At 48.3% G+C, this 23,848-nt stretch overlaps 1 protein-coding gene across 8 annotated transcripts in view; it reads right to left on the bottom strand.

Moving 5' to 3' along the window:
* The window catches only part of LOC123757627 (kynurenine/alpha-aminoadipate aminotransferase, mitochondrial), a 279,339-nt gene that overhangs the window by 5,660 nt on the left and 249,831 nt on the right, over positions 1-23,848 (bottom strand). For all 8 annotated transcript variants that reach the window (XR_011229091.1, XM_045741458.1, XM_069326946.1 and 5 more), the window contains one exon: positions 15,314-15,472. Coding sequence is in view for 7 of the 8 variants with exons in the window: in XM_045741458.1 (XP_045597414.1) it covers positions 15,314-15,472 (159 nt within the window). In the remaining variant the exon portion in view is untranslated. The remainder of the gene's footprint in view (positions 1-15,313; positions 15,473-23,848) is intronic.

Here is a 23,848-nt window from a genome sequence, read left to right as displayed (position 1 = left end):
TTCTATGAAGTTCCGGGTCTCAGGAAATCTTCCCTATCGATTTTATCAATTCCTGTTACTATTTTGTAACAAAATGGCTTCTCCCAACACTCCTTTTGCTGTTATTATGCTATATGCACACATTATATATAAGTATCTACATTTGTGTTCACCATAGCGAACCACTAATCTTGTATGGTCACGGCAGACAGTAACAGGTGGCCACACACAACTAATGCTCCCTCCCTCCCTCTCTCACTGGTTCAAGGCCAGATGCATTAACATTCATCCTTCAAATATACTGTTTGTGGTGTTATAGCTCTATATACACACACATTATATATATAAGTATCTACATGTTTTGTTCACCATAACTGTTCAACTAAGCCGGTATAGTGCCCAAAGAACATAGTGGCCACCCTTACACAGCATGACAAGTCAGGAAGACGTTGCCACTTCCCTCACCAATATGGCTTCTCCCAACACTCCTTTTGCTCCTATTACATAATATATATAATATATAATTATATATATATATACAGTGGTACCTCGGAATACGAGTGTCCCTGTATACGAGTTTTTCGGAATATGAACAGGATATCCTCGGAAAATGTGTTTCGGAAGGCGAAGGTTACCTCGGAACACGAGTTTGTTGATATGCGTTCAGGCCGACCTAGCGCGTGGTGGTACGGCGATTGTCGCCCCTCCGCCCCTCAATTTACCATTGTCTCGTGCCCAGTGACTATCCCACATCAATTCTTCACCCGGATTTTCAGTGTCTTGTTGGATTTTTGGTCATTTGACTATACAATTTGTTATTATATATTTCACCATGGGTCCCAAGAAAGCCAGAGGTAAGGATCAAGGCAAGAAAGCCCATGTGAGGATGACAATAGAGGAGAAACAAGAGATCATTCGGAAGCATGAGAATGGTACACGTGTTGTTGAACTTTGTAGGCAGTACAACAAAGCCACATCAACAATATGCACTATACTTAAGAAGAAAAATGAGATTATGAGTGCTAAAGTGGCAAAAGGAGTAAGAACAATGACGAAACAAAGACCGCAAATACTTGAAGAAGTGGAAAAGTTCTTATTAATTTGGATATATGACAAGGAGTTGAGGGGTGATAGAGTTTCGGAGGCCATTATTTGTGAGAAAGCCAGGGTATTGCACGAAGACCTTCTAAAGAAAACCCCTGCAACGAGTGATGCAGATACGAAAGAGTTTAAGGCAAGCAGGAGCTGGTTTGAAAAATTTAGAAGGAGAAGTGGTATCCATAGTGTTACAAGGCGTGGGGAGGCAGCCAGCTCAGACAAACCAGCCGCTGGACGATTTATTGAGGAATATAAAGAGTTAGCAGAGGCTGAAGGATACCTACCGCAACAAGTGTTTAATTGTGACGAAACAGGACTCTTTTGGAAAAGAATGCCTAAGAGGACATACATTACCAAGGACGAAAAATCCTTGCCCGGACACAAGCCTATGAAAGATAGGTTTACGCTTGTGCTGTGTTCAAATGCGAGTGGCGATTTGAATATTAAACCCTTTGCTAGTGTATCATTCTGAAAATCCAAGGGTTTTCAAACAGTATAAAGTGCAGAAAACCCATTTGTGTGTGACGTGGAAGGCTAATAAAAAAGCATGGATGAATAGGCTTATTTTTTCGGAGTGGGTGAATGAAGTGGTGTGCCCTGCCATAGAAAAATGTCTGCAGGAGAAACATTTGCCACTCAAAGCTGTGCTTCTCCTCGACAATGCTTCTGCTCATCCTCCAGGCTTGGAAGATGATTTGTTGCCCAGATACAATAAATTCCTCACAGTTAAATTCTTTCCTCCTAACACCACTCCTCTAATTCAGCCTATGGACCAGAAAATCATAGCGAATTTTAAGAAACTTTATGAAAGGGCACTTTTCCGGAAATGTTTTGAAGTGACTGAAGCCACAAACCTCACCCTCAAAGAGTTCTGGAAACACCATTTTAACATTTGTAGTGCTTTAAAACTCATTGACAAAGCCTGGCAAGAAGTGACTCAAAGAACCCTGATCTCTGGCTGGAGAAAATTGTGGCCTGAACGTGTGAGAGAACTAGACTTTGAGGGGGTTTGAGCCTGTAAATGATGCGCCTATTGTTGAGGAAATTGTTACTCTGGGCCGGCAAATGGGCTTGGAATTGGATGATGATGATGTGGAGGAGTTGGTGGAAGAACACAACGAAGAACTGACCACCGAAGAACTCCAAGCTCTTCAACAGGAACAGCAAGACAACGCAGCTGATAAATCTACAGTGGAGGAGGATGAGGAAGTAGCGAATGTCCTTTCTGCAGAAATTAGGAAGGTGTGTCAGATGTGGGAAGAGATTCAAACAATTATTGAAAAGACTCACCCAGAGAAAGCTGTAGTAGGCTGTTGCCTTAATCTTTTCAATGACAATGTGATGCCTTACTACACAGATGGCTTGCGAAGAAGGGAAAAGCAAGCTTCCATGGACAGATTTGTGGTGAGGAAATCGAGCAGTGAGCCACAACCAGGACCTAGTGGCACTCAGATAAAACGTGCCAGGGGAGTGCACACCAGAAAGGTCCTCACTGCCTGATGTGATAATGGAAGGGGACTCCCCTTCCAAACAGTAACTCCTCTCCTCTTCCCCCCTCCTCACCATCTTCCATACGCCTACAGCATTCAACAGCAAGGTAAGAAATAACTTGAACATAGTTTTGTAGGTTTATTTAGATGAATTAGGTATAAAAATTTAGTTTGATGTGGGGTTTTTGGGGTAGTCAGGAACAGATTAATTCATTTCCCATTATTTCTTATTGGGAAATTAGCTTCGGAATACGAGCTGTCTCCAGGAATGGATTAAACTCTTAAACCGAGGTACCCCTGTGTATGTATGTATGTATGTATGTATGTATGTATGTATGTATGTATGTATGTATGTGTGTGTGTGTAAATATATATATATTATATATATATATATATATATATATATATATATATATATATATATATATATATATATATATATATATATGTATATTATATATTATATATATATATATATATATATATATATATATATATATATATATATATATATATATATATATATATGTCGTACCTAGTAGCCAGAACGCACTTCTCAGCCTACTATGCAAGGCTCGATTTGCCTAATAAGCCAAGTTTTCATGAATTAATTGTTTTTCGACTACCTAACCTAACCTAACCTAACTTTTTCTGCCACCTAACCTAACCTAACTTTTTCTGCCACCTAACCTAACCTAACCTATTAAGATAGGTTAGGTTAGGTAGGGTTGGTTAGGTTCGGTCATATATCTAAGTTAATTTTAGCTCCAATAAAAAAAAATTGACGTCATACATAATGAAATGGGTAGCTTCATCATTTTATAAGAAAAAAATTAGAGAAAATATAATAATTCATGAAAACTTGGCTTATTAGGCAAATCGGGCCTTGCATAGTAGGCTGAGAAGTGCGTTCTGGCTACTAGGTACGACATATTATATATATATATATATATATATATATATATATATATATATATATATATATATATATATATATATATATATATATATATATATATATATATATATATATATATATATATATATATATATATATATATATATATATATATATATATATATATATATATATATATATATATATATATATATATATATATATATATATATATATATATATATATATATATATATATATATATATATATATATATATATATATATATATATATATATATATATATATATATATATATATATATATATACACACACACACACACACACACACACACACACACACACACACACAATGAAATATTCAGAGAACCAGACACAATAAGAATTCCAGAGAACAACATAGAGCGGATAGAGGTGTCTAGAGATGAAGTGGAAAATATGCTAAAGGAGCTCCGTAAGAACAAAGCAGCTGGCCCAGATGGCGTTTCACCATGGGTTCTGAGAGAATGTGCATCTGAGCTCAGCATTCCACTTCACCTGATCTTTCAGGCATCCCTGTGTACAGGAATCGTAGCAGACGTGTGGAAACAGGCTAACATAGTTCCAATCTACAAAAGTGGCAGCAGGGAAGACCCCCTCAATTATAGACCTGTATCATTGACAAGTGTAATAGTGAAAGTATTGGAAAAACTAATCAAAACTAAATGGGTAGAACACCTGGAGAGAAATGATATAATATCAGACAGACAGTATGGTTTTCGATCTGGAAGATCCTGTGTATCGAATTTACTCAGTTTCTATGATTGAGCCACAGAGATTTTACAGGAAAGAGACTGCATCTATCTGGACCTAAAAAAGGCTTTCGACAGAGTTCCACATAAGAGGTTGTTCTGGAAACTGGAAAATATTGGAGGGGTGACAGGTAAGCTTCTATCATGGATGAAAAATTTTCTGACTGATAGAAAAATGAGGGCAGTAATCAGAGGCAATGTATCTGAATGGAGAAATGTCACAAGTGGAGTACCACAGGGTTCAGTTCTTGCACCAGTGATGCTTATTGTCTACATAAATGATCTACCAGTTGGTATGCAGAATTATATGAACATGTTTGCTGATGATGCTAAGATAATAGGAAGGATAAGAAATTTAGATGATTGTCATGCCCTTCAAGAAGACCTGGACAAAATAAGTATATGGAGCACCACTTGGCAAATGGAATTTATTGTTAATAAATGTCATATTAAGAAATGTGGAATAGGAGAACATAGACCCCACACAACCTATATATTATGTGAGAAATCTTTAAAGAATTCTTATAAAGAAAGAGATATAGGGGTGGTTCTAGATAGAAAACTATCACCTGACGACCACATAAAGAATATTGTGCAAGGAGCCTATGCTATGCTTTCTAACTTCAGAATTGCATTTAAATACATGGATGGAGATATACTAAAGAAATTGTTCATGACTTTTGTTAGGCCAAAGCTAGAATATGCAGCTGTTGTGTGGTGCCCATATCTTAAGAAGCACATCAACAAACTGGAAAAGGTGCAAAGACATGCTACTAAATGGCTCCCAGAACTGAAGGGCAAGAGCTACGAGGAGAGGTTAGAAGCATTAAACATGCCAAAACTAGAAGACAGAAGAAAAAGAGGTGATATGATCACTACGTACAAAATAGTAACAGGAATTGATAAAATCGACAGGGAAGATTTCCTGAGACCTGGCACTTCAAGAACAAGAGGTCATAGATTTAAACTAGCTAAACACAGATGCCGAAGAAATATAAGAAAATTCACCTTCGCAAATAGAGTGGTAGACGTTTGGAACAAGTTAAGTGAGAAGGTGGTTGAGGCCAAGACCGTCAGTAGTTTCAAAGCGTTATATGACAAAGAGTGCTGGGGAAGACGGGACACCACGAGCGTAGCTCTCATCCTGTAACTACACTTAAGTAATTACACACACACAAGTATGCAATGCGTTATAATCTGGAAGAAAATATGACGGTCGATGCAATTGAAAAACCTGACTTTAGGAGAGGACATTATGGCAACCTTAGAAAAATTTTTAGTGAGTATAATTGGACAGACTTGTTGCTAGGCAAGGAAGTGAATGAGATGTATGTCAGGTTTTGTGAAATATATGATAAAGGCACAAAAAAATTTATACCAAAACAGAGAAGCAGAAGTAGGAAACAGGATTGGTTCAACAGAAAGTGCGAGAGGGCCAGAGACCAAAAGACACAAAAATGGAATCAATACAGGAAGAGGCCGAACCCCCCAAACATACCAGCGATACAAAGATGCGAGAAACAACTACACGGCAGTGAGGAGAGGGGCAGAAAATTTTTTTGAAAAAGGGATTGCAGACAAATGTAAAACAGAACCAGGTCTATTCTATAAATTCATAAACAACAAATTGCAGGTAAAGGATAATATTCAGAGGTTGAAAATGGGAAATAGATTCACGGAAAATGAAAAGGAAATGTGTGAAACATTAAATGAAAAGTTCCAAAGTGTGTTTGTACAAAATGAAATCTTCAGGGAACCAGATACAATAAGAATTCCAGAGAACAACATAGAGCACATAGAGGTGTCTAGAGACGAAGTGGAAAAAATGCTTAAGGAGCTAAATAAGAACAAAGCAGTTGGTCCAGATGGAGTTTCACCATGGGTTCTGAGAGAATGTGCACCTGAGCTCAGCATTCCTCTTCAGCTGATTTTTCAGGCATCCCTGTTTACAGGAGTTGTAGCTGATGTGTGGGAAAAGGCTAACATAGTTCCAATCTGCAAAAGTGGAAGCAGGGAAGACCCCCTTAATTATAGACCGGTATCATTGACAAGTCAAAATATTGGAAAAAATAATTAAAACTAAATGGGTAGAATACCTGGAGAGAAATGATATAATATCAGACAGACAGTGTGGTTTTCGATCTGGAAGATCCTGTGTATTGAATTTACTCAGTTTCTATGATCGAGCAACAGAGATATTACAGGAAAGAGATGGTTGGGTTGACTGCATCTATCTGGACCTAAAAAACCAGCGTTGAATGTAATGAAACGCCATTTTCTGGGTGAGCCCCGGAGGCTTCCTGGAGCTTATCGGGCTAATGTATGTTATGTTAGACCGGGACATTAGCTAAGGAGTTCAGACCTACCAGGGACCTGCGCCAGAACCTGGCCCCTTCAGAGAGGTTTCAGGGAGCAATGGCCCTGGAAAACCCCATATGGTTGGGGGTTTTCCTTATCTGCCATCGACCGGGGTTAGGCACCCAGAAAGGTAGGCGTAACAAAACAAACCCCACATGGTAAGAAACTACAACAAAAACCGAACAGAGAGATAGAAAACTCCCTACAATCCCAAGGAAACAAGCAAACAAGCAAACATCACACTTTACTGCCGCGCCGATCGTCCGCGCAGCCCTCCCCACCCCGGGAGGGGGAGGGGGGACCCCCGGACCTACCGCGCCGGCTGCCAAGCTCCAGTTCGGAAGCTAAGCTTCAACCAACGCGAAAAAACCGCCGACCGGTGGGAGGGAGGGTTTCCAAGGAGCCTCCGGGGCTCACCCAGAAAATGGCGTTTCATTACATTCAACGCTGGTTTTCTGTGGGGAGCCCCTACGGCTCCCTGGAGCTTCATACCCAAAGAGAAGGAAAAGAAAGGGCTAACCCGGGAGGCGGCCGCCACAAACTCTGCAACGCAAAGCCAAGACAACCGGTCGCAAACCTGCGACCCAAGGCAACAAGAACGCCCAAGAACAGACGCACATATGGATGGGTGGCCAAAAACCTGGGCGACCCACAAATCCCTGTGCCCGAAACGAGCCCGAGACGTCACCAACACAGCAGCAAATGCTGCAAACGTCTGAACAGCACGGGCGCAAAGACAGACCGCAGGAAGAAGGAAAACACTGCGGACGACCTGGGAGACCCGAGCCCTGAAAACAGGGAACGAAGGAACCGGATCAACCACAGCGCATCCCCAGGCACGGTACGCCGGCAACAGCAAAAAGCACAACCGGACAACACAGGACGCACCCCCCGGCCAAACCAAACAAGTACCAATACCCAAGAACCCCTCCGGAAAGCAGCCGTCTCGACCGTCGCCAGGACAGAGAAAGGCTGCACACCAATAAAGCTACCACCAGTACCAAAGAGGAGGAAACTGAAACCGAAGGGGCTACCACAAACTGAGGGGAAGATAAGAAGGCACCCTGAACAAAGACCAGGATGGCTCAGGCGACTCATGAGCAGGCCGGAGGGTAAACAAAACGCGAGAAAACGTAATAAACGTCATACTGTCTCCAAGACGAAGCTCGCAGGTGGGACACCGTCAACAAAGCCACCTGAACACCATAGAAATGGTGATACCTGCGTCAAAATACCAGACGCGAAGAGCCAAAGAGAAGGCCGAACCAGTCACGGACAGGACCGATTCGGCCCGCTGAAAAAGGCGAAGCCTCAGGAAAAACGCCCCGGGTACGGACACCTATCAAGCAGCGTCTGAAAAGAAGGCAGGGCCGGCCACCATGGAACCATAAGGACTGTTCTCGTGGGAATGGGCTGCAACCGAGCCAGAACCCGAAGCAACAGCTGGACCGGGAGAAGAGGTACAAGTACCCCCCACCTCGACCAGGCCTGCCGAAAGCCTCCACCGTGAAGTCCTCGCAGGTGGGAAGGGCGCCACAAAACGGGCGACGCCTAGACCACGCCGACCCGAAGACGTCCATGGCCAGGAGTCCATAAGCCCAACAGAGCCAACAAAACGAATCGGCGACGACTGGCCAACCCACGAAGAGGAATGAACCGAGACAGCTGTCCACCAGGACGCAGGACACACCCCGGACACGAACCACACGGTTAACCAAACCCCCTGTGGTTCCGGCAAGAACCACCAGAGAACAGTCCAAACAGAGCTGAATGGTAGAGTACCTAGTGACCCAAACCCTCCGAAGTGCAAACCAGACAGCCATGAACACCTGAACCGGGCTGAGAGCCCGACGGACAGACAGACTCCATCAACCTCGGCCGACCTGGTGAGCACAGGTCACAAAGCCTTAGCCGAGAGACGACCCGTCCGTGAACACATCGAGCGAAGGCTCGGGGAGGTGCCAAGGCACGGAACCCCGAAAACCCCAAAGAGGAAGCTGGTGACGCAGCACCAACACCAGATCCCCAGAGGAACCCAAGGAATGCAAGAGGCGGAAGGGGAGTCTCCGTAGGAACCAACCGACGCCAGAGCCAAACCCGACTCCGTGGACAGACAAGCACGCCGAAGTGCAAACTCCCGCACAACCGCCCAAGCAACCGCTGAGCAACCCGGGACCCCCTCCTGAACAGCCAAAGGCGGGACCACAGCCGCAGTAACACTTCCGGAGGGAAGACAATGAGGGGCCCAAGAGCCTGAAACAAGGCCCAGGTCCGAACCCGGGACGGAAACAGAAGGTAAAACCTCCAGATCACCAGGAAACCAAACCCAGCGATCTGGAAAGAACCATCCCCTGGCGAGCAGACAAGCGGACTGACTGGGAGCCCATTCCAGCCAGTCGTCGAGGTAGGCCAGACACCGAATCTCAGACGCAGACAGGGCACTAAGATCCGGTAAAGATGCAAAGAGTATACAAAGTGCCCTTTACAAAATAGGGAAGGCAATAAAAACAGCAAACCTGAAGCCCCACCACCAAAGCATTATATGACAATCATATTAAGACATATCATGACATATGACAATCATGATATGACAATATGACAATTATAATCAAAGCATTATATGACAGAGTGCTGGGAAGACGGGACACCACGAGAGTACCTCTCATCCTGTAACTACACTTAGGTAAGTACACATAGGTAATTACCAACCGTGCTAGCCCAAGAAAAACTGGAGAGGAACGTGCCAAGAAGTGACCTGGAGGTCCAGGTCCACCATCCATGCACCCGGCCCTAACAGAATCCGAACAGGAGACAACAGTCCTCCGAGGAGGGCAGAGGATCCAGGGCGCAGACTGAAGTAGTCCAGAAGAACTGCAGACTGGAAAAGCTCATGACTGCAAAGAGCAGACGGGAAGCCCAGAAGGATGGGGCGGATCGACCACGCCCCACACACCCACGAAGAGGAAATGACGAAGCGCAGGGGAAGAAGCCCACCCCGCCAGCTCTGAACCCCCCCAAGGGGGAGAAGCCGTCCTCCGACGCCAGCAGAGGCCGGAAGACAACCCAAAGCGCCCACCAACAGCGGGACCAAGCGAGAGGCAACAGAGCAAGCTGCTCCCCCAGCGCTCAGTCAACAGAGAAGGGAACAGAACCCCTTCAGAAAGAAAAAGTACACTACCGAAATCATGAGGAGAGACTACGGGAATGAAACCACACTTCGCTGTTAGACGAAGTGAGGGGAGACCTGATCACCACATTCAAGATACCCAAGGGAATCGACAGGGTTGATAAGGACAGGCTATGTTACACAAGGGGCACACGCACTAGGGGACACAGGTGGAAACGGAGTACCCAAAAGAGCCACAGATAGAATTAAATTTTTTTTTTTTTTTTTTTTTTTTTATAGTGTCAGAATGGGAACAGGAAAGCACTAGGAAGTAATGTGGCGACTCCTCACACAAGTAACGAGGCTGACCCCCATACAATGTCACATGTAGACATGACAGAGCCCAAGAGGCACAGAAACCGATACACCTGTTGATGGACAGTTGAGAGGCAGGACCAAGGAGCCAGAGCTCAACCCCCACAAGCACAACTAGGTGAGGACATATATTGTAAAAGCACAAGCCGCCGACTAGTGGCAGAGAGCACTACGCCGGCCAGGCAAAGAAGGCACAAAACTGCATCAAAAAGGCCCACCTCGACAGCAAAACCACAAAGTCCCAGCACAACCACAACATGTGCCAAGACCCAAAAAGCTCAGTCTGCAAGCCAGGAAGACCCCGGAACCCCAAAAGGCAGAACCGGGTCACACGAGGAAACAAAGTCCCCTGAACCCACAAAAGGGGGCCCAAGAGGAAGAAACCTCCAGAACGAAACCAAGGAACCCAAAGGAACCCAGAATCGAACCAGGGGGAGCCCAAACCACCACATTTGCTGGCGGAGAACACCACTGAAAGGCAAAGCACAGACCCCAGCAGAACGCCCTGGGAAAACGGTCCCAACAGACCGAAAACCGAGGGGCAAGGTGTGGGAGCAAGCATACCAGCCAGGGGCACTGAGCCTAAACCCATAGGCTCAGACCCAAAATCAACACCCAAACGTTCCCAGAGGAACAGGCAACGGCAAGAAAACACCAGAAAAACAAAGAAACGACAATAGGAGAACAAAAACCCTGAAAATTTTTTGAAAACTCACCAGAGACGCTCGCTCGCACACCCAGACGCATGTAAACAAACCGCAACGCCGCCCTGGTGGCCACGCCGTGAAACCGGCAGACGAAAATGGCCGCCAGCAGGGGCTGTGACTGACGCTAAATACACAAAAACACGCCAGCAAATGTGGGAAGCTAGCAGACTGGAAGGGCGAAAAACGCCGCCCAACAGCAGAAAAACCCCTGAAGGGGCAAAACCGCCCCAGAACTGCTAGCAGGCAACCCCCACAGCCCCGGGAACCAACAACAGAGGCCCCGGGGCAGAGCCGTCCTCCAAGCCCTCCGCCCTGAAAGAAAAGCAAGAGTCCATGGGAAAGGCAACAAGAAAGGGCCGCTGGTAAGACCCAGAAGCCTTGGCAGGAGGCACAGGCTCAAACCTCTGTCCCCAACCCGAACGGGGCAGCCCCCGAAAACCGCCAGAGTCTCTGCCGCAACTAAACCCCGCCCCGACCCCGAAACCCGCAGACGGTCCGGAGCCGGGAACATGGAGAGAAAGGGGCGAGCAGCACCTAACCAAACGGGGCGGCCACGGGGCATTCGAGTGGGAAACCAACCTAGCATGTTGCAGCAACCTAACCTAGCTTGCAACATGGATGCCGCCTGTACTCTGAACAGTAATAACATCAGGAGAGTACTGGAGAACAAGCAGAGAATCACTCGCAAGACTCCGGGTCAAGGTGTCAGTGACCCAACAGGCAGCACGACGGAGGTAAAATTGGCGACTGTCACCCGGAGACAAGGGCACAGCAACCAACGATCCCGTACAAGACGGGTTGGAACCCGGAAGACACATTCAATGGTCCCCCGAGCCCAGACAGGGGTTTCCAGGGCCCGTAGGGTAACAACTACGGGAAGCCCGGGCAAGGTGTTGCTAACCGGTTAAGAAACCCAAACATAAGAGGGTAGATTATAGCACTGAAAACCCCTGAGACGTGTACAAGCACGGGGGCCTAGCAGAGGGCCGCCAAACACTACCAGTGGAACTATAACCACCTTAGGCAGACCCCCACCAGGCAAGAAAATGAAAAACAAAAGAAAAACCCCGCAAAAGTACACCGTCTCCAGAGGCAACAGAAACCGGCCGCCGCTTAGGTGGCAGGCTGCGCAACACCTTGACGCCCTAACCAGCACAATACCAATCCCTACCCAGGGCCAAACAAGGGCCCCAAGCCCCAGCTGGCCCCAAGGGCGAGGCAAATGCCGAGCAGCAAGAACCTCTATGGGAATGGTTCCCGAACGCCCCAGGGAAGATAACCCTGTTACGCAAGGGCAGTACTCACAGGGCGCTTAGGGAAGTCAGCCACTAAGCACATGCAGCCCCGGCACTGATGAAGTACTCCTGGCCACCGCACACCACAACACACTGCAGTGAACGCCACACAAGGCAAACACCGCCTAGGAAACTGAGGCCAGAGAAGCGTCAATCCCGGTTGACATTAGCAAACGAACTGGAGCTTGGCAGCCGGCGCGGTAGGTCCGGGGCTCCCCCCTCCCCCTCCCGGGGTGGGGAGGGCTGCGCGGACGATCGGCGCGGCAGTAAAGTGTGATGTTTGCTTGTTTGCTTGTTTCCTTGGGATTGTAGGGAGTTTTCTACCTCTCTGTTCGGTTTTTGTTGTAGTTTCTTATCATGTGGGGTTTGTTTTGTTACGCCTACCTTTCTGGGTGCCTAACCCCGGTCGATGGCAGATAAGGAAAACCCCCAACCATATGGGGTTTTCCAGGGCCATTGCTCCCTGAAACCTCTCTGAAGGGGCCAGGTTCTGGCGCTGGTCCCTGGTAGGTCTGAACTCCTTAGCAAATGTCCCGGTCTAACATAACATACATTAGCCCGATAAGCTCCAGGGAGCCGTAGGGGCTCCCCACAGAAAAGGCTTTTGACAGAGTTCCACATAAGAGGTTGTTCTGGAAACTGGAAAATATTGGAGGGGTGACAGGTACACTTCTAACATGGATGAAAAATTTTCTGACTGATAGAAAAATGAGGGCAGTGATCAGAGGCAATGTATCGGACTGGAGAAATGTCACAAGTGGAGTACCACAGGGTTCAGTTCTTGCACCAGTAATGTTTATTGTCTACATAAATGATCTACCAGTTGGTATACAGAATTATATGAGCATGTTTGCTGATGATGCTAAGATAATAGGAAGGATAAGAAACTTAGATGATTGTCATGCCCTTCAAGATGACCTGGGCAAAATAAGTATATGGAGCACTACTTGGCAAATGGAATTTAATGTTAATAAATGCCATGTTATGGAATTTGGAATAGGAGAACATAGACCCCACACAACCTATATATTATGTGAGAAATCTTTAAAGAATTCTGATAAAGAAAGAGATCTAGGGGTGGTTCTAGATAGAAAACTGTCACCTGAGGACCACATAAAGAATATTGTGCGAGGAGCCTATGCCACACTTTCTAACTTCAGAATTGCTTTTAAATACATGGATGGCGATATACTAAAGAAATTGTTCACGACTTTTGTTAAGTCAAAGCTAGAATATGCAGCGGTTGTGTGGTGCCCATATCTTAAGAAGCACATCAACAAACTGGAAAAGGTGCAAAGACATGGTACTAAATAGCTCCCAGAACTGAAGGGCAAGAGCTACGAAGAGAGGTTAGAGGCATTAAATATGCCAAAACTGGAAGACAGAAGAAAAAGAGGCGATATGATCACTACATATAAAATAATAACAGAAATTGATAAAATCGATAGGGAAGATTTCCTGAGACCTGGAACTTTAAGAACAAGAGGTCATAGATATAAACTAGCTAAACACAGATGCCGAAGAAATATAAGAAAATTCACTTTCGCAAACAGAGTGGTAGACGGTTGGAACAAGTTAGGTGAGAAGGTGGTGGAAGCCAAGACTGTCAGTAGTTTCAAAGCGTTATATGACAAAGAGTGCTGGGAAGACGGGACACCACGAGCGTAGCTCTCATCCTGTAACTACACTTAGGTAATTACACACACATTATATATAAGTATCTACATTTGTGTTCACCATAATGAACCACTAAGTTGGTATGCCGAGTGGCAGTGGCAGCCAGTGGCAACCCGCCACTGGCTGCCACTCCCTCCCTCCCTCACCTAACCTCACTCGCCCACATCCTCCTCCCACCATACTGTTTTTCTTTTATTCACTATATACAGACGTTATATATAAGTATCTGCATATTTTGTTTACCATATCGAGCCACTAAGCTGGTATAGTGAGTCCAGAAAGTACACGGTGGTCACACACAGTCAGCAGACAACGCTACCTCCCTCCCCACCAAGTAAGTAATTATCAAAAGAAGGCACCAAACCGGGAAGGCTATGTAGCACTATCAAATGTGCGGAATAATCAGAGGGCGCTAAATATCACCAAGGATGCCAATATGAGAACAAAAACGCATATGACGAACGATATCAAAAGTATCCGAGTCACCAAGAATTCTATTGAGGGACAGGCGACCGCAAGGGGTGGTCGGCCCTCCCCACCAAGATTACTCCTCCTACTACAGTGTTAATTATCACAACAATCCTGCTATTATCAGAATCCTGATCATTTTCCTGTGAGCCAGCCTTGGTGGCTCACTCAGTACTGAGGCCCTCACACCTGGGAATGTTGCCCACAATTAACAAAAAAAATGTCGTCTGTTTACAATGAAGTAATTATCCAAATAAAGCACCAAACTGGGAGGCGTCTGTTTACAAGAGCCCTGATGAAGGTGAGGTGAACCCTGTGTATCCACGGGCCCTTTAAATCTTGCGTAGTACTCCAACACATCATATGACGTGATGCACACTTTTGGGTAAGTTACTCAACACGTCATATGATGTGTTGCGCAGTTTAAGAGTTAAGGGCCGGTTCTTGTCTTTCTCATATTTTCCTATCCTCCTAAAATCACTAACATACTCCTTTGAATTTAGGCCTCTCCTAATCCTACTATTTTTTTCTATGATATTCATCTCTTCTGCTGCTCGGTCCACCCTAGATGAAATTTCCTCCTCTAAACATCCAAAAATTATTATGAACTTATGTGTGTATTCACTTAGTTGTGCTTGTGAGGGTTGAGCTCTGCTCTTTTGGCCCGCCTCTTAACTGTCAATCAATAAGCATATTTTTTCACACACACCCAGGAAGCAGCTCCTAACAGCTGTCTAACTTCCAGGTACCTATTTACTGCTAGGTAACAGGGGCATCTGGGTGAAATAAACTCTGCCCATTTGTTTTCCGCCATCGCCAGGGATCGAACCCAGACCCTAGGATTACAAGTCCCTAGTTTTTTCCACTCAGCCACAGGCCCCAGACACACACAGGTGTGTGTGTGCGTGCAAGTGTGTCTGTCTTTCTCCCGCTTCTTCTCCTCACCTCCTTCCCCAAGTTTCCCTCTCACATTATTTAAGGACAACACAATATAAACAAATGTATGCATTCAGCTATGTATATACTGTAGAGATCAGTGTAAAATATACCTTATCCATTGCTTCCGGTGTCACAACTGAAAAGGCAGCTCTCATATATTGGGATGGTGCAGATGTATCGCACATAAAAGCCTTTCCAGGAACAAGGATAACATTCTTCGTTAAAGCTCGTTCTAGGATCATGTCCCACGTGTCATAAACACCTGATACCTGAAATTAACACTCATCATATAAATACTTCCTCAAATTTACCAAACAGTTTATACATCTAATAGATAATGTTACCTCTGCTATAAAAGGGTGAGAAGGCTGGGGCTGGGGACCCATCTACCTAAACCTATCCTCTGAAGGGCAAAATGAGCCTCAGATCTAGGACCTGCAGCTGCCTGGAACAAGCTATAAAGAGAAGAGCAGGCTATTCTTGGCAGTGATGGAAATGTATGCTGCATCGGTGGAATCAGAAGACTGCTTATTTTACTGTAACAACATTTACATTTACAATTCAGTTATGGTAAATTCAACTGATATTATGATTCAGATGTGATTATCATTACAATTACAATTGTACAAGCAATTGTATAATTGTTTGTACAATTAGGAGCAATTAAAATTATCTTGCCTCCTCTATAAGATGGGGAAGAACCAACTACTGAGTGAACCTTCCCTCTTCCCTGAAAAATCTAAAGTCAAATACCAATATCCTGCCATTAAATGGAAATGCAAAATAAGGCAAGAACAGGAAGCCACTGAGGTGCTGCCCAGAAAGGGGAAGTTCATTATACATGTACTGAAAACAATATCTTGTGACATGCCCTTTCAGTGGCTCCCAGGAGCTCTCTCACCATGGTGCACTGGAGGGGCAAGTAAAATTTCTAGTATGTCATAATATGTGAAATTTATTTGATACAGTATATAAAAGCTATACAAATAAAGTGACTCATGTAAAGAAGTAAATCTTTCTGGGTAGTCTCTCAAGTAGCTCCCGTTAGCTTATGGCACTAGCCATGGTACACACCAGGCTTCCGAGACAATTTTAGCCCAGTGGGAGCAAATATCATTTCACATAAACCTGCCATCTCCACAGGGCAGGAAGAGTGTGGCTGCTCCACCATTGAAGAATGACTATCAGGCAGAGTTTGTTGTATTCCTAACTGAACAAACCAAGCTTAGAAAAAAACCAGCGTTGAATGTAATGAAACGCCATTTTCTGGGTGAGACCCGGAGGCTCCCCGGAGCTTTACCGGCTGATATGCTAATGTCAGACTTTGGCATCAGTCATGTGTATGGAGTTCTAGGGCCTACCGGGGACCACGAGCCAGAACCTGGCCCCCTCAGAGAGGCAAGGGGAGCAATGGCCTATAGAAACCCCCGTGTGGTTGGAAGCATTCTATGTCTGCCATCGACCGGGTCAAGCATCCAGAAAGGTAAGCATTCCAAAACAAACCCCTATTCTGGTGAAAATTGCTACCTAAGCCAAACTAGTGAATAGAACTCTTCAACAGAAAACACGGAAACTAGTATGACGTCATACGTCACCGCGCCGCTGTCTGCGCAGCTCCCCCCTCCCCGGGAGGGGGAAGGGGGAGCCCCAGACCTCCCACGCCGGCTATCCACCCATCAGTTCTGAGGCTGGATGTCAAAACACGCGAAAAACGCCGACCGGAGGGAGGGAGGGTTGCCGGGGAGCCTCCGGGTCTCACCCAGAAAATGGCGTTTCATTACATTCAACGCTGGTTTTCTGGGGGGAGCCCCGTCGGCTCCCCGGAGCTAACTACCCACAGAGGAAGGTCAAAGGGACAAAACCGGGAGGCGGACACCACGCACCCCCCAAGGAGGCGAGACAACCGGCAGCAAACGCCAACCCAAGGCGCCACAGCCCCGAAAATCCCGGGAACAACACGAGAACCACGAGCAGCAAGGCCCCTGCACGAACACCAAAAATCCATGCCCGAAAGACTGCAAGGCCACGTCGCCCAGACGGCAGCGAGAGCAGCGAAGCCACGAACGCCACAGGCATGAGGGAAGAACACAGGCAGCTTAGCCGCAAGAACACGGCTGACCACCCGGGACACCATCACCCGCGAACCGGGAAGAACAGAACCGGATCAACGCAAAACGCGCTCCGGACCCAAACGCCGTGGCACGCAAACAACAGCAGAGGGCCGCCACTGAACACAAAAACGACACACCCCCGGCCCGACCAACAAAGCACCAACAAACCCTGGACCCCTCCAGAATGCAGCAGCCCCACCCCCCGCCAGAAAAGATGGAGACTGCTGCCATCAAACAACCAAAACGCTAAAACCGAAGGAGCAAGAAAACACAGCGAACCGACCCCCAGATGCAAAGGCCCAAAGGAAAGAGCCGACGAAAAAACACACCGGAACCGAAGGGGCACTACCAACCGAGGAGAAGACAGAGCACGCTGACCAGAGACCAGGATGGTGCAAGCGGCGCACGAACAGGCCGGAGGTGAAATGACGCACAAGACAGCTGACTAACGGTGCAGAAGCAACACCAAGACCGAAAGCAAGCTGAAGCGGCTCCGCCTGCGCCGCACGAAAAGAGGCGACAGTATGTGGCAAGACGACGGCCCCCAACCCCTACTAGAAAACCAAGCCGAGAGTAAACCAAGCCAACAAGAAGGACCCACCGAAGAAGGGACAGGAAAAGGAAGGACCGCCAAAATACCCCATACTGCCGCCAAGAAAGCACGCAGGTGGGACACCTACCACGAAGCCACCTGACCACCAACCGGAGGCGAGACCACGAGGCAGAACATAAGCAGCCCCGACAAGGCCCCCCCCGAGCCCAGGAAAAAGGCGGAGCCGCGAGAAGATCTCGGGCGCGACCACCGAAACCCAGGCGGCACAAGGAGATGGAACGTCTGCCGAACAGAAAAACTCCGAAGCATGCAAGCCCGCCAGGAGTTCAGAAACGACGGGTCCGACGCGAGACATCGCAAGAACCCCCCCAAAAAAAGTCAAACAACAACAACCGGCAGGGCAAGCTAGGAAAACCAAAGAAGGCGGAAGGGTCGCCGCCAGAACAGGACCCGAACCAAGGGGCACGAACAACTGCAACAGACCGAGACAAAGAAGCACATCACAGGACACAGGCTGACCAACGCCTAAGAACACACGCAGAACATTCCTGCTGCAGAAGAGGCAGGAAGAAAGAGCAGAAGCACAAAAAAAAAAAAAAAAACCAGGAGAACAACCAGGGGTGGACAATCAGGCAGGGACAAAAACCCCACGCAATCCCCAGGCACAAAACGGCAGCAAAGCGCCACTCCACAACCGGACACAGGAACAAGGACACGCCACCGTGAAACACGGGACCAATGCTCACGTGCAGCAGCAGCAGCAACAGGCACCACTGCAACATGCAACATGTAAATAGCAACTCCCCTCTGCAAAGGCAGAGAACGGAGCAGGCAGACCCCAGACAGGGCCAACGGAGACACGACAAAACCCTGCAGGCCCAGAAACCTGCACCAGGCGACCGACGGCGGAGAAAACCCCGCTCGATACCTGCTGGATGAGGTACTGGGAGCTCTTTTACACCCAAGCCCGGCCCAAGGTCAGGCCAGACCGGCCAGAGGATGGCCCACCAGGCAGCTGCTAGGAGCAGTCCACCGGTCCACATACCCCCACAACCAGGACGGGCCGGAACTGCCATACGAAAACAGGCCAGTGCGCCCTGGAAGTCCACGGACGAACCAGCAAGAAGGCTTATGCTCGCAAGTAGGTCGTGTAACAAGCACAGACCACTGATGGTAATACAGTGTTCCCCAAAAGTGCCAATAGCACCACTGCACTCCGCTGGGACTATCCCGCAAGTTCTACCAGATAGGCGGGACCCAAGAGCCAGAGCTCAAATCCTGCAAGCACAGCCAGAAGCCTCACCAGGTGAGTACAGAACCAACCCTACAACCCCCACACCTCACAACATTAAAAAAGGAGGGTCCCCTGAATGACTCCAGCATGGGTTGGACATGCACATGAGGGGGACAGGAAGGGGTGATAAAGGGACAGTCACTGGTGTGCGAACGGTCTCAGTCGTACAAAATTATACCTAAATAAAAACAGGTATATGAACACCGCTGCATCCAGCGCCCGGCCAAAAGACGCCAGACCGCAGAAACTCACCTGGCGAATGGTGGCTCGAACTTGACACGACTCAACCGTGCCCAGAAGAACTTGGGAGCACCGCCAGGTGAAGACGCCAGAGCCGGACCCGCAGGAGAACAGGGAGAGGCGAAGGAGGCGGTCCACACCCATGACACAGAAAACCGCGGTGTCCTCCCCACAACTGGGAACCAGGACACCCCTGGTGCAAAGGGGCACATACCGCAGCCAGGGAGAAGAACGAGAGGCGAAGCACTGTAGCAAAAAAGGGCGCAAAACCCCAGCACTGAACCATCGCCCAGACCAAAACAAACTCCACGGCGCATGCGCATAACACGCTGGCCGAACCGCACACCCTCCCTGCGGGAAGGCGCCAGCCAGGACTATTGCACGAGAAAAGGAGCCAAAAGAGGAAGCAGGAACAATAAAACCGGCCAAAGAAGCAAAGAGCCCAAAAAAAAAGGGAACCCAAACGGGCGACAAGTAGCCCAAACGGGCGACAAGTAGCCCAACCGGGCGACAAGTAGCCCAACCGGGCGACAAGTAGCCCAACCGGGCGACAAGGAGCCCAACCGGGCGACAAGTACTAGGAGCCGACAGACGTTCCAATAATGCGGGAAGTAGCGAAAAACCTTCCCGTACCCTCGAGAACACAGAAGCCAACACTAGTCCCGAAGGCACACGAAGGCGCAGGCGCACCCGAGATCAAAAGTCACGCAGAACCCCAACGAACGGGGAAACATGACAAAAACACCGTCCCAAAAAGCGGGGGAGGAAACATCCACCCACAGGACGGAACCAACCGACTCAAAGGCCAAGGAACCGAGCCCGGGGAGGGGCCGACGTCCAACAGCACGTACGGCGAGTGGGGAGGAAAGACCCCACTCCGCGTAACCACAAGCCCCGCCTAGAGGGGGATAAAACCCCCCACGGGGTCTAACGGGGCCAAGGCCCCCCCCAAGGCAGCCCCTCCCCAGCCCCGGGAACCTACACGACAGGCCCCGGGGCCGAGCCGTTCCCCCAAAGCCCCGGCCGTACCAGAAAACCGGGGCAGCCGTGAAAACACTAAGGAAGGGAGCCCACTGGCAGACTCATACAACACGGCTGGAGGAACAGGCCCAAATGCCCCCGTCACTACCCCGGAAGGGGAATTCCCCGAGACTGCCCGAGTCTCAACACCACGAAACACCCCGCCCTGAACCTACAGACGGTAAGGAACCGGATGCAGGCAGGAAGGGTGAACCAGGGGAAAGACAAGGGGGCGTGGATGCAACCAACACCCCCAAGCTCCCAAAACGAAATACAACGGGGCAGCCCCGGGGCTCCCGGGGAGGAAACCACGAGAACGTTGCCACCACCAAGGCTCAAGTGCAACGCCCCTGCTGCCCGCACCCGCTTTGTTAGCACAACTGGGTAACCGAGCCACAACGAGCAACCAAACTCGCAGGACACCGGGTCGAAGGTGTCACCGACCCCACAGGCAGCAGACGGAGGCAAAACAGAGAGTCACCCAGAGACAAAAGGTGAGAGCAACCCTCAAACTCGCTGGAAGCGAGGGGGGGGCTCTGGGGTCACATCCATCGGACCCGCGCGCCCCCAGGGGTTTCCCAGGGTCCCAGGTGCGTTTACTTTAAGAGGACTCGCGCTCAGGTAATCCCAGGCAGGGTACTGCTAACCGGCACCCAAGCTACCAAACAACTTTCTAAGAGCTGAACCCCCGGGACGTGTACACTCACGGGGACCTAGCAGGGGGTACCACCAGAAATACTCAGAACACAAGGGACACAAGGGGCAAGAACGAAGGCAGACCCCCCCACCAGGTATATAAACAAAAGAAAAAGAAAACCCCGCAAGAGGACAGCGTACCCAAGCGGAACAGAGCCGGCCGCTATGATTGGTAAAGACAAGCTGCACAGTACCCCGCGCCCCACCAGTGCAAACACCGCCCCTTACTCTAAGGCGAACAAGGGAGACAGAACACCCGAGCACACAAAGAGCGGCCGAAAACCAAGCGGTAAACGGCCAAGCAGGGGCAGGACCCAAGGAACTTGTGGAAGGTGGCCCCAAGCCCCAAGGGCAGTACTTACAAGGCACCTAGGGAAGGGAACCCTAGGCGCATGCAGCCCGAGTACTGAAGAATCACACCCGGCTCACGCACCACCTAGAAAACAGACACCACACTCTAGGTACAGTGCTGAAACAACCACTGGAGCCGGAGCACATAACCATTGCCTATAGCATCAGCCGAAGAACTGATGGGTGGATAGCCGGCGTGGGAGGTCTGGGGCTCCCCCTTCCCCCTCCCGGGGAGGGGGGAGCTGCGCAGACAGCGGCGCGGTGACGTATGACGTCATACTAGTTTCCGTGTTTTCTGTTGAAGAGTTCTATTCACTAGTTTGGCTTAGGTAGCAATTTTCACCAGAATAGGGGTTTGTTTTGGAATGCTTACCTTTCTGGATGCTTGACCCGGTCGATGGCAGACATAGAATGCTTCCAACCACACGGGGGTTTCTATAGGCCATTGCTCCCCTTGCCTCTCTGAGGGGGCCAGGTTCTGGCTCGTGGTCCCCGGTAGGCCCTAGAACTCCATACACATGACTGATGCCAAAGTCTGACATTAGCATATCAGCCGGTAAAGCTCCGGGGAGCCGACGGGGCTCCCCCCAGAAAACAACTTTAAATGTAATGAAAAACCATTTTCTGAGTAGAGCCCATACGGCTCCCTACAGCTATTGGACTGATATTAGCTAATATTAGTACTGAGTTTCAGTCACATGGAGTTGTCATGCCTACTGGGGACTACTAGCCAGAACATGGGCCCCTCAGAGGTGTGAAGGGAGCAAAGGCCTATGAAACTCACATGTATGAAAGTACAGTGCAACCTCGATTCGGCAGACTATATGGGACGTACCCAAGTGCGTTGCAGGGATTGGATTCATTGCAAGAGGTTATGCCTTCAGGAGGCATTTATGTAATGCATTTTTTTAGTAATATAAATAAAAAAAATTTCATTGTTATATGCAGTACTGTACTACTAAACTGTACAATAATGAATCACACTCTTATCTTTCTATAACTTAGAAAAGGCATACTGTATATAGTATACTGTATACAGAATTTTGCTTGAATCCTCTCTAGGCACCATTTGTACTTATAAATGTCATGTGTATGTGACAGTTACAAAGGATGTCAGTAACTGTACACAAATATTGCTATCCCCACCATGCTGGATACCAACCTGAGGGAGGGAGGGAAGACATTGAAAGAGGAAGGGAGGGAGGGAGGGAGAGAGGGAGGGAGGGGAGGCAGTGACTGATGAAGGGAGGCATTGAGGGAGGGAGGCAGTGAAGAAGGGTGGGAAGGATCGCTAATCAAGTGATGGTTGCCAAACCCTTGCACCCGTACTGTATTCAAATTTTTTAATTTTTAATCTTAGCTGTACAATATATATGCCAAAATATGTTAATTTTCGTGTATTATTATATGTTATTAATCACTAACATGTTTTATTGCTTCCTGTTTATTAATTAAACAATTAGTTTTATTTATGGATTATGCACAGTTGGCATCTATCAGCAGGGGCAGACAGACTGTGTGGAATCTAGGGGAATGGGGAGGGGTCTTGGTGACTGGGAAGAGTACTAGGAACTCCCTCCAAAACGCCTATCCCTGACCCCCATTAGTGGCTCCCTCCTCCATTATATATGGTTCTCATGCCATGAGGAAGGCAGTGAGGGTGGGAGGGACAGTGGCCAGTGAGGGAGGGAGAGACAGTAAGGGAGGTTGAGCCAGTGAGGGAGAGAGGGAGGAAGAGACAGTATGGGAGGTTGAGCCAATGAGGGAGAGAGGGAGGGAGACAGTAAGGGAGGTTGAGCCAGTGAGGGAGAGAGGGAGGGAGAGACAGTAAGGGAGGTTGAGCCAGTGAGGGAGAGAGGGAGGGAGAGACAGTAAGGGAGGTTGAGCCAGTGAGGGAGAGAGGGAGGGAGACAGTAAGGGAGGTTGAGCCAGTGAGGGAGAGAGGGAGGGAGAGACAGTAAGGGAGGTTGAGCCAGTGAGGGAGAGAGGGAGGGAGAAACAGTGAGGGAGAGAGGGAGAGACAGTAAGGGAGGTTGAGCCAGTGAGGGAGAGACAGTAAGGGAGGTTGAGCCAGTGAGGGAGAGAGGGAGGGAGAGACAGTAAGGGAGGTTGAGCCAGTGAGGGAGAGAGGGAGGGAGAGACAGTAAGGGAGAGAGGGAGGGAGAGACAGTAAGGGAGGTTGAGCCAGTAAGGGAGAGAGGGAGGGAGAGACAGTAAGGGAGGTTGAGCCAGTGAGGGAGAGAGGGAGGGAGGTTGAGCCAGTAAGGGAGAGAGGGAGGGAGAGACAGTAAGGGAGGTTGAGCCAGTAAGGGAGAGAGGGAGGGAGAGATAGTAAGGTATTCCCTATTTATCCCCTTGCCTTTTCCTTCATTATACTTGT

The sequence above is a fragment of the Procambarus clarkii genome, chromosome 19 (assembly GCF_040958095.1).
Source record: "Procambarus clarkii isolate CNS0578487 chromosome 19, FALCON_Pclarkii_2.0, whole genome shotgun sequence".
In the NCBI taxonomy this organism is placed as follows: domain Eukaryota; kingdom Metazoa; phylum Arthropoda; class Malacostraca; order Decapoda; family Cambaridae; genus Procambarus; species Procambarus clarkii.
The sequence above is the reverse complement of the archived record's forward strand: the minus strand, read 5'-3'. Positions and strand labels throughout refer to the sequence as shown.